The sequence below is a fragment of the Phyllobates terribilis genome, unplaced genomic scaffold (assembly GCF_046119375.1).
Source record: "Phyllobates terribilis strain yellow unplaced genomic scaffold, ASM4611937v1 Scaffold_8__6_contigs__length_399053987, whole genome shotgun sequence".
Classification (NCBI taxonomy): Eukaryota; Metazoa; Chordata; class Amphibia; order Anura; family Dendrobatidae; genus Phyllobates; species Phyllobates terribilis.
This window is the reverse complement of record NW_027362768.1, coordinates 364021698-364032969: the sequence shown is the minus strand read 5'-3', so window position 1 is coordinate 364032969 and position 11272 is coordinate 364021698. Positions and strand designations below refer to the sequence as shown.

At 41.7% G+C, this 11272-nt stretch overlaps 2 protein-coding genes across 4 annotated transcripts in view; one reads left to right on the top strand and one right to left on the bottom strand.

Moving 5' to 3' along the window:
* The first annotated feature begins 226 nt into the window (after positions 1-226).
* RPUSD3 (RNA pseudouridine synthase D3) lies at positions 227-8593 on the top strand. 2 transcript variants are annotated; one of them, XM_073644815.1, is made up of 9 exons: positions 227-435; positions 1114-1277; positions 1481-1525; positions 1624-1720; positions 6315-6422; positions 6523-6607; positions 6827-6953; positions 7655-7794; positions 8053-8593. In XM_073644815.1, the coding sequence occupies exons 1-9, from the start codon at positions 341-343 to the stop codon at positions 8242-8244; spliced, it is 1053 nt and encodes a 350-aa protein (XP_073500916.1). In that variant the 5' UTR covers positions 227-340; the 3' UTR covers positions 8245-8593. The 2 variants fall into 2 exon arrangements, with proteins under 2 accessions (XP_073500916.1, XP_073500915.1); XM_073644814.1 differs by having other exon boundaries at positions 1621-1720.
* A 1292-nt stretch (positions 8594-9885) lies between these two features.
* The window catches only part of TTLL3 (tubulin tyrosine ligase like 3), a 28419-nt gene continuing 27032 nt past the window's right edge, over positions 9886-11272 (bottom strand). For both annotated transcript variants that reach the window (XM_073644811.1, XM_073644812.1), the window contains 2 exons: positions 10537-11143; positions 9886-10283 (listed from right to left, as the gene is read on the bottom strand). In XM_073644811.1, coding sequence (XP_073500912.1) covers positions 10066-10283; positions 10537-11143 — 825 coding nt within the window. In that variant the 3' untranslated portion in view covers positions 9886-10065. The remainder of the gene's footprint in view (positions 10284-10536; positions 11144-11272) is intronic.

Below are 11272 nucleotides of genomic sequence, written 5' to 3'. Positions count from 1 at the left end.
TTCAGTTCATTGAAAATTTAAGTGACACCCTCACCAAAATGATGACAAACTACAAAAGGGGAAAACTCACAAGGAGTTTTATGAAACACTAGTTAATGGTGGATTGCAATCCGTGGGCCTCCAGCTGGTGAGAGACTACAGCTCAGGAGCCGGAGACCAGGAAGCAACCACAGAAATATGGAGAAATCCTCCAACACTGCACAAAAGGAGGAAACTACATCTCCCAGCAGGCTGAGCGCGGGGACGAGTTGCACGCATGCGGAGTGAGGGGCAAGATGTCAGCTGCCAGGAGAGCGGCATGATCAGTGCAGGGAGCGGGGTCAGTGTGTGAGTGACGGGAATGACGGCTGTGTACCGGCGGGTCAGGAGCGGCTGGAGAACCGTGTCCGGGATAGGCGGCCCCGGCTGTGCGAGGGGACGATGCTCGACGCCCTGGTGAGTGCGAGGGGGCGGGTCAAGGGGGAAACAGACAAAGGGGCGGGGAGAGGAACTGCAGCACAGGACCCCTAGTGACGAGAGCGCCGCCCTGAGGGCCACCCTGAGGACCCCCCAGCGAGGTGAGCGCCGCCCTGGGGACCCCCCCAGCGAGGTGAGCGCCGCCCTGGGGACCCCCCCAGCGAGGTGAGCGCTTCCCTGGGGACCCCCCAAGCGAGGTGAGCGCCGCCCTGGGGACCCCCCAAGCGAGGTGAGCGCCGCCCTGGGGACCCCCCCAGCGAGGTGAGCGCCGCCCTGGGGACCCCCCAGCGAAAAGAGAGTGCCGCCCTGAGGACCCCCCCCCAGCGAGGAGAGCGCCACCCTCGGGGACCCCCCCAGCGAGGAGAGTGCCACTCTGAGGGCCCCCAGCGAGGAGAGCGCCGCTCTCAGGGGACCCCCTAGTAAGGAGAGCGCCACCTTTAGCACCCCCAACCCCTGGTGATGTGCCAGATTCATCCAGTATTGGGTGCTGGACCCTGTTAGTGACAATGTGCCCCCAGTGTGGCCCTTACCCGGCCCTGCTGGCAGTGTGGACGCATCTTACTTCTGTGCCCACGTCATTACCTCGTAATCAGTGTAGCCACGGTATACTACTCACCACAACTTGTGTTTTTTTTTGTTTTTTTTCTTCGTTTGCAGGTATCAGGAGCATTTGGAGATGGAGGCCAAGGGGCGCAGACCTCCCCCCAGACCCCAAGAGGTGAAATCCAGCATCTTGAGCTGCCCGGGCGTCCCCAGTGTGGACTCGATGACCCGGGAGTCGCTGTGTGAACACCTGGCACAGAACGTGGTGTATATGGCAGGTCTGTACAGGGGTCACATATTCCTCCTCTGACACCTACATTATAATGGGGGCTCACATCCCACGTTATCTCTGTGACACTTACCTGAATATTTATTATTAAATAAATCCTTCTCAGTTGGTTTTGGTTTTCCCCACCATGCTTTACACTGCAGTTTCGGGTTTGATTATAAAATCCCATTTACAGCTGTATTTTATCTTTAGGTCCACTAGTGGCCATCAGCAAACCCCAGGGACTGCCCATTACAGGTAGGTGAGCCGCAAATCCGGCTCTGAAGACAGTAATATGGAGTCAGGTGTCCAGGAGCCATTCACACTGCGCACAATGTCGTCTTTTCTTTCAGCAGGAAATGCGGAAGGAAATTCAGTGATGTCTGTGCTCCCAGAACTACAGCGGATCCTGCAGATCAAGTCAGAGCTTCACGTGGTGAAAGCTGCACCAAAGTATGTACAAGAATATAACTACTATAATACTGCCCCTATGTACAAGAATATAACTACTATAATACTGCCCCTATGTACAAGAATATAACTACTATAATACTGCTCCCTATGTACAAGAATATAACTACTATAATACTGCTCCCTATGTACAAGAATATAACTACTATAATACTGCTCCTATGTACAAGAATATAACTACTATAATACTGCTCCCTATGTACAAGAATATAACTACTATAATACTGCTCCCTATGTACAAGAATATAACTACTATAATACTGCTCCCTATGTACAAGAATATAACTACTATAATACTGCCCCTATGTACAAGAATATAACTACTATAATACTGCCCCTATGTACAAGAATATAACTACTATAATACTGCCCCTATGTACAAGAATATAACTACTATAATACTGCCCCTATGTACAAGAATATAACTACTATAATACTGCCCCTATGTACAAGAATATAACTACTATAATACTGCTCCCTATGTACAAGAATATAACTACTATAATACTGCTCCCTATGTACAAGAATATAACTACTATAATACTGCTCCCTATGTACAAGAATATAACTACTATAATACTGCTCCCTATGTACAAGAATATAACTACTATAATACTGCTCCCTATGTACAAGAATATAACTACTATAATACTGCTCCCTATGTACAAGAATATAACTACTATAATACTGCCCCTATGTACAAGAATATAACTACTATAATACTGCCCCTATGTACAAGAATATAACTACTATAATACTGCCCCTATGTACAAGAATATAACTACTATAATACTGCCCCTATGTACAAGAATATAACTACTATAATACTGCCCCTATGTACAGGAATATAACTACTATAATACTGCTCCTATGTACAAGAATATAACTACTATAATACTGCTTCTATGTACAGGAATATAACTACTATAATACTGCCCCCTATGTATAAGAATATAACTACTATAATACTGCCCCCTATGTATAAGAATATATCTACTATAATACTGCTCCCTATGTACAGGAATATATCTACTATAATACTGCCCCCTATGTACAAGAATATAACTACTATAATACTGCCCGCTATGTATAAGAATATAACTACTATAATACTGCCCCTATGTACAAGAATATAACTACTATAATACTGCTTCTATGTACAGGAATATAACTACTATAATACTGCTTCTATGTACAGGAATATAACTACTATAATACTGTCCCCTATGTACAGGAATATAACTACTATAATACTGCCCCCTATGTACAAGAATATAACTACTATAATACTGCCCCCTATGTACAAGAATATAACTACTATAATACTGCCTCCTATATACAAGAATATAACTACTATAATACTGCCTCCTATGTACAAGAATATAACTACTATAATACTGCTCCTATGTACAAGAATATAACTACTATAATACTGCCCCCTATGTACAAGAATTTAACTACTATAATACTGCCCCCTATGTACAAGAATATATCTACTATAATACTGCCCCCTATGTACAAGAATATATCTACTATAATACTGCTCCTATGTACAAGAATATATCTACTATAATACTGCCTCCTATGTACAAGAATATAACTACTATAATACTGCCTCCTATGTACAAGAATATAACTACTATAATACTGCCTCCTATATACAAGAATATAACTACTATAATACTGCACCCTGTGTACAAGAATATAACTACTATAATACTGCCTCCTATATACAAGAATATAACTACTATAATACTGCCTCCTATGTACAAGAATATAACTACTATAATACTGCCCCCTATGTACAAGAATATAACTACCATAATACTGCCCCCTATGTACAAGGATATAACTACTATAATACTGCCCCCTATGTACAAGAATATAACTACTATAATACTGCCCCCTATGTACAAGAATATAACTACTATAATACTGCCCCCTATATACAAGAATATAACTACTATAATACTGCTCCTATGTACAAGAATATAACTACTATAATACTGCTTCTATGTACAGGAATATAACTACTATAATACTGTCCCCTATGTACAGGAATATAACTACTATAATACTGCCCCCTATGTACAAGAATATAACTACTATAATACTGCCCCCTATGTACAAGAATATAACTACTATAATACTGCCTCCTATATACAAGAATATAACTACTATAATACTGCCTCCTATGTACAAGAATATAACTACTATAATACTGCTCCTATGTACAAGAATATAACTACTATAATACTGCCCCCTATGTACAAGAATTTAACTACTATAATACTGCCCCCTATGTACAAGAATATATCTACTATAATACTGCCCCCTATGTACAAGAATATATCTACTATAATACTGCTCCTATGTACAAGAATATATCTACTATAATACTGCCTCCTATGTACAAGAATATAACTACTATAATACTGCCTCCTATGTACAAGAATATAACTACTATAATACTGCCTCCTATATACAAGAATATAACTACTATAATACTGCACCCTGTGTACAAGAATATAACTACTATAATACTGCCTCCTATATACAAGAATATAACTACTATAATACTGCCTCCTATGTACAAGAATATAACTACTATAATACTGCCCCCTATGTACAAGAATATAACTACCATAATACTGCCCCCTATGTACAAGGATATAACTACTATAATACTGCCCCCTATGTACAAGAATATAACTACTATAATACTGCCCCCTATGTACAAGAATATAACTACTATAATACTGCCCCCTATGTACAAGAATATAACTACTATAATACTGCCCCCTATGTACAAGAATATAACTACTATAATACTGCCCCCTATGTACAAGAATATAACTACTATAATACTGCCTCCTATATACAAGAATATAACTACTATAATACTGCCCCCTATGTACAAGAATATAACTACTATAATGCTGCCCCTATGTACAAGAATATAACTACTATAATACTGCCCCCTATGTACAAGAATATAACTACTATAATACTGCCTCCTATATACAAGAATATAACTACTATAATACTGCCCCCTATGTACAAGAATATAACTACTATAATGCTGCCCCTATGTACAAGAATATAACTACTATAATACTGCACCCTGTGTACAAGAATGTAACTACTATAATACTGCCCCCTATGTACAAGAATATAACTACCATAATACTGCCCCCTATGTACAAGGATATAACTACTATAATACTGCCCCCTATGTACAAGAATATAACTACTATAATACTGCACCCTGTGTACAAGAATATAACTACTATAATACTGCCTCCTGTGTACAAGAATATAACTACTATAATACTGCCTCCTATGTACAAGAATATAACTACTATAATACTGCCTCCTATGTACAAGAATATAACTACTATAATACTGCTCCTATGTACAAGAATATAACTACTATAATACTGCTCCTATGTACAAGAATGTAACTACTATAATACTGCCTCCTATATACAAGAATATAACTACTATAATACTGCCTCCTATGTACAAGAATATAACTACTATAATACTGCTCCTATGTACAAGAATGTAACTACTATAATACTGCACCCTGTGTACAAGAATGTAACTACTATAATACTGCCCCCTATGTACAAGAATATAACTACCATAATACTGCCCCCTATGTACAAGGATATAACTACTATAATACTGCCCCCTATGTACAAGAATATAACTACTATAATACTGCACCCTATGTACAAGAATATAACTACCATAATACTGCCCCCTATGTACAAGGATATAACTACTATAATACTGCCCCCTATGTACAAGAATATAACTACTATAATACTGCCCCCTATGTACAAGAATATAACTACTATAATACTGCCCCCTATGTACAAGAATATAACTACTACAATACTGCCCCTATGTACAAGAATATAACTACCATAATACTGCCCCCTATGTACAAGGATATAACTACTATAATACTGCCCCTATGTACAAGGATATAACTACCATAATACTGCCCCCTATGTACAAGGATATAACTACTATAATACTGCCCCCTATGTACAAGAATATAACTACTATAATACTGCCCCCTATGTACAAGAATATAACTACTATAATACTGCCCCCTATGTACAAGAATATAACTACTATAATACTGCCCCCTATGTACAAGAATATAACTACTATAATACTGCTCCCTATGTACAGGAATATAACTACTATAATACTGCCCCCTATGTACAAGAATATAACTACTATAATACTGCCCCCTATGTACAAGAATATAACTACTATAATACTGCCCCCTATGTACAAGAATATAACTACTATAATACTGCCCCCTATGTACAAGAATATAACTACTACAATACTGCCCCCTATGTACAAGAATATAACTACTATAATACTGCCTCCTGTGTACAAGAATATAACTACTATAATACTGCCCCCTATGTACAAGAATATAACTACTATAATACTGCCCCCTATGTACAAGAATATAACTACTATAATACTGCCCTGTTGGTGCCGGTGGACTTGCTGCGTCCCCTGTACCTCCGCTTGTCTTGTGCAGGGAGACTTCGGGGCTGGTTCTCTTCTCTTCTTGTTACGTCACCACGAAGAAGTTTGAGGATTTCTACTCTGAGTGTCGTAGATCTGCGCGGCCGCTCGCTACGTTCTGGTGAGCTCTCGCCTTCGTATTTCCAGTCCTATGTGGATGTTTCTCTTTGCTGTTGCCGCTTTCACACTTAGCACAGCTGTTAATGCCGCCTTGTTTTCAGGGCTGTAACTCTCGGGGTTCCGAATCCATCCAAAGGTGAAATAAAAGTGGCGCTAAAAGTGGAAAAAATCAGAGACCTCGATCTGGTAAGATAAAGAAATGGTGTTTCTTGGATATGAGATATCGACCTAAACAAGATCTGTGGAGAGACTGGGCCATTCTTTGGAGGCATCTTATTATTTACTTATGGTGCCCTAAAAAAAGCCGCCACACAGTGCAGAGATAATCTCTTATGACAGCACAGTCAGGGAGGTCGCAGATGCATCTCTTGGTGTAATACATAATTGCATATTGTGTGTTTTTAGGTTGTGCCTGTGATGCATCCGTCCAAAGGAAGCCTGGAGAGAAGGGACGTGAAGAGAACCGAGACGAGGTATCAGGTTCTCCGCTCTGCAGACGGGTGTTCACTCCTACAGCTGCAGCCAATGAGCGGTACGGAAATATATTAAGAGTTGTTTGAGTTAAGCTCTGAAGTCTGCGGAATAGTGAGTGCTGCTCTGGAGTATAATACAGGAGGTAACTCAGGATCAGTACAGGATCAGTAATGTAATGTATGTACACAGTGACTGCACCAGCAGAATAGTGAGTGCTGCTCTGGAGTATAATACGGGAGGTAACTCAGGATCAGTACAGGATCAGTAATGTAATGTATGTACACAGTGACTGCACCAGCAGAATAGTGAGTGCTGCTCTGGAGTATAATACAGGATGTAACTCGGGATCAGTAATGTAATGTATGTACACAGTGACTGCACCAGCAGAATAGTGAGTGCAGCTCTGGAGTATAATACAGGATGTAACTCAGGATCAGTAATGTAATGTATGTACACAGTGACTGCACCAGCAGAATAGTGAGTGCAGCTCTGAAGTATAATACAGGATGTAACTCAGGATCAGTACAGGATCAGTAATGTAATGTATGTACACAGTGACTGCACCAGCAGAATAGTGAGTGCAGCTCTGAAGTATAATACAGGATAAGTAATGCAGTAACACTAGATTATATATGGATGTTGCATATTGGTGATGAGAGATGGACATGTCTTAATATTTCTGTAATTCTCCTCTGACTACGGGTTTATTTTTCATCTGTGTCTTGCTATTTTTCTTTCTCCCGTTTCTTTTCTCTGTAGTTTATCGGGAGCAGCTTTTAGTCCACTGCTCCTTACAGTTCTGTCCGGTTCTGGGCGATCATACTTACAGTTCACGGGTGGCAAAAATTTTAGGGCAGAACATCTTTGTTCCTTTGGACCTCGCGACTCCACGACCGCAGGTAAAGCAGGAATGTAAATTCCAGGAACGACTTGCCGCCGCCTCCTCTTATCGGGGGGCTATATAGTGTCGTGTTGTTATATACTCCTATGAGGGGCTGCAGGGAGTGAGAGATAATAAGATCCACAGCACATTTTATAATCAAAGTATGAAATAGCCGAGCAGTCGGATCTGTGGTCGGCAGCAGCTTGCTGACTGTTTCCCTGTGGTGTTTATGGATTACACACATTTGAATGTATCTCTTGTTTCTTGATAACAGCGGATAGAAGAGACGATTCTCCGTAGGATGCATGTGACAGAGGAGCAGGTGCACCGGATCCCTCTGCACCTTCACCTGCAGCTGCTGCTGATGCCGGACGACCCCTCCGCAGCGCACCCCACGCATCTCACTGCTCCGCCGCCTCCTTATTTCCAGCGGACAATGGAACTTTTGCGTCTTAAAATGAAATAGTCCTTCCTTATCAGACATGTAAATAACGGTTGAGGCAGGAGTGACTGGGTGGTCCTGTGACCACCACGTATGGCTAGCAGATGGCTGACTGGTGGACTCTCAGTATAAAGGTAGCTCCAGGTTCTGGGTCCCATAGTACAGACAGGGAGGTTGGGGGGAGGCTCCTGCTGCAGAAAGCTGCCGTACAGTCGTGGACGGGATTCTATATGATCAGAATGTGTAAAGGTTTTGGTGGATGAAACTATTTTCTTACATTTGTAAATAATTTAGTTCTAAATTGCTTTATCGTGTCATATACACTTGTCATTTATGTATTCACTTAATAAATAAATGACGATATTTTACAGTACGTTCATCCTTCCTGACTACTGCATGATTTATACATTGTACTGATTATAAGTTAAAGACTGCATTATACTCCGGAGCTGCACTCACAATTCTGCCCTGTACAATAGCAGATTATGCTAGATTTGTGAATGAAGCTCTGGTGTATAATACAGGATGTAACTCAGGATCAGTACAGGATAAGTAATGTAATGTATGTACACAGTGACTGCACCAGTAGAATAGTGAGTGCAGCTCTGGAGTATAATACAGGATGTAACTCAGGATCAGTGCAGGATCAGTAATGTAATGTATGTACACAGTGACTCCACCAGCAGAATAGTGAGTGCAGCTCTGGAGTATAATACAGGATGTAACTCAGGATCAGTAATGTAATGTATGTACACAGTGACTGCACCAGCAGAATAGTGAGTGCAGCTCTGGAGTATAATACAGGATGTAACTCAGGATCAGTACAGGATAAGTAATGTAATGTATGTACACAGTGACTGCACCAGTAGAATAGTGAGTGCAGCTCTGGAGTATAATACAGGATGTAACTCAGGATCAGTGCAGGATCAGTAATGTAATGTATGTACACAGTGACTCCACCAGCAGAATAGTGAGTGCAGCTCTGGAGTATAATACAGGATGTAACTCAGGATCAGTAATGTAATGTATGTACACAGTGACTGCACCAGCAGAATAGTGAGTGCAGCTCTGGAGTATAATACAGGATGTAACTCAGGATCAGTGCAGGATCAGTAATGTAATGTATGTACACAGTGACTGCACCAGCAGAATTATGAGTGCAGCTCTGGAGTATAATACAGGATGTAACTCAGGATCAGTAATGTAATGTATGTACACAGTGACTGCACCAGCAGAATAGTGAGTGCAGCTCTGGAGTATAATACAGGATGTAACTCAGGATCAGTAATGTAATGTATGTACACAGTGACTGCACCAGCAGAATAGTGAGTGCAGCTCTGGAGTATAATACAGGATGTAACTCAGGATCAGTGCAGGATCAGTAATGTAATGTATGTACACAGTGACTGCACCAGCAGAATAGTGAGTGCAGCTCTGGAGTATAATACAGGATGTAACTCAGGATCAGTACAGGATCAGTAATGTAATGTATGTACACAGTGACTGCACCAGCAGAATAGTGAGTGCAGCTCTGGAGTATAATACAGGATGTAACTCAGGATCAGTGCAGGATCAGTAATGTAATGTATGTACACAGTGACTGCACCAGCAGAATAGTGAGTGCAGCTCTGGAGTATAATACAGGATGTAACTGAGGATCAGTAATGTAATGTATGTACACAGTGACTGCACCAGCAGAATAGTGAGTGCAGCTCTGGAGTGAATTTAATTACAAATAGGACTTAATAGTAGAAGTGGTTGTCTGGATCGTTCATGGTAAAATCACACATGGGACACAGATTGGATATAAGAAGCTGCCGTTCACTCTCTGTATGTCCATAGTGATCAGAGCAGCAGTGAGGTGAGGATGGCCGTTCCCCGGGCTGTGAGCGGTTCTGCTCCTTCTTGGAACTTGCTGAGGTTGGTTCCTTTGCTGAGCTGGAATCGGAGGGGCTTATAGAGAAGCTTGGTGCTCCGGGTACAGTTGCACATTGCATGCAGGGTATTGCTTACTGAAGAAGATCCCTTACAGAACAAACATGGCATCCTGGGGGGGTCCAGTCCTGATATGAAGTAAGGAAAGAAAAATGATATAGTAGCTACCCATATGGCTTCTATCCCTTATCTACCTACTGTTATCCCGCAGACAGTACAGTATATACGACATTGACTGAGTGCGGCACTATTGGCTGCACTTGCGCTATGATCAGTGAGCTGAATTGTCTGTTGGAGTCTGAATATCACCATTGAGCCGACCTCTTAAAGGGGCTTTCCACTAAATACATTAATCCCTTTTGCAAGGGAAATCTTTCTTACCTGTCCTTGGAAAGTTTTTAAGTAGCTGGATTTCTCCTAGGTCAAAGCTGGAGAACTTCAAGTTGAGGTGTATCCCATCCCTTTGGTTGGCCAGGTGCTTCACTAATGGTGACTTCTCCGAGAATCCTGGTTTAGGAGCAGCAAGCAGTCGCTGATGGAGCTGGGACACTGCTCCTTTGGACACACTTTTCCCATTCACCAGCACTTTGGTCGTCTCCTTATACTCCGACCTCAACTTGCTGGACAGTCTTACAAGCTCCACGCTGTCCCGTCCACATTTTAGTTCCGCTACGGCTATGTTTTCTTTCCCAAGCACCGTGGTCTTTGCCCTTTTTAACACGTGAGGGTGTTGTGTGCTCCGGGAGAACTTCGATGTGGAATATGGGATTGTTGTCCGTTGTCTGGAAGGATCTTGGTTCCCAATGAGCAATGTTGCGTTTGACGTCTTGCTTTGCACCATGGAGAGGGATCTTTGGTTGGTCGGTGGAGAGAAGCTGACATTGATGGGTCCACTGAGATGCTTCTTGAGAGGAGCACGAGGCTTTCTTACCATGGAACCTTCCACCAATAAATTGATTCCGACATATTGAGGCATATCTACGGCGGGCTGAAAGAAAACGGATATATGATGCAGTATTTTCCTCTGTTTCTGTGATATGGCCGCTATAAAGCCTCCACTGCAGATCTGTCTTGTAGAGATATACCTCCCCCCGATTTGTCACTTCACCCAGTCTAC

What these genes read in the sequence shown, in the direction of transcription:
- RPUSD3 (XM_073644814.1), top strand. Translation starts at nt 341, where the DNA reads ATGACGGCTGTGTACCGGCGGGTCAGGAGCGGCTGGAGAACCGTGTCC. An exon ending in CCAGGGACTGCCCATTACAG is followed by an intron (nt 1,526 to 1,620) that starts GTAGGTGAGCCG and finishes CTTTTCTTTCAG; the next exon opens with CAGGAAATGCGGAAGGAAAT. An exon ending in TCGCGACTCCACGACCGCAG is followed by an intron (nt 7,795 to 8,052) that starts GTAAAGCAGGAA and finishes TCTTGATAACAG; the next exon opens with CGGATAGAAGAGACGATTCT.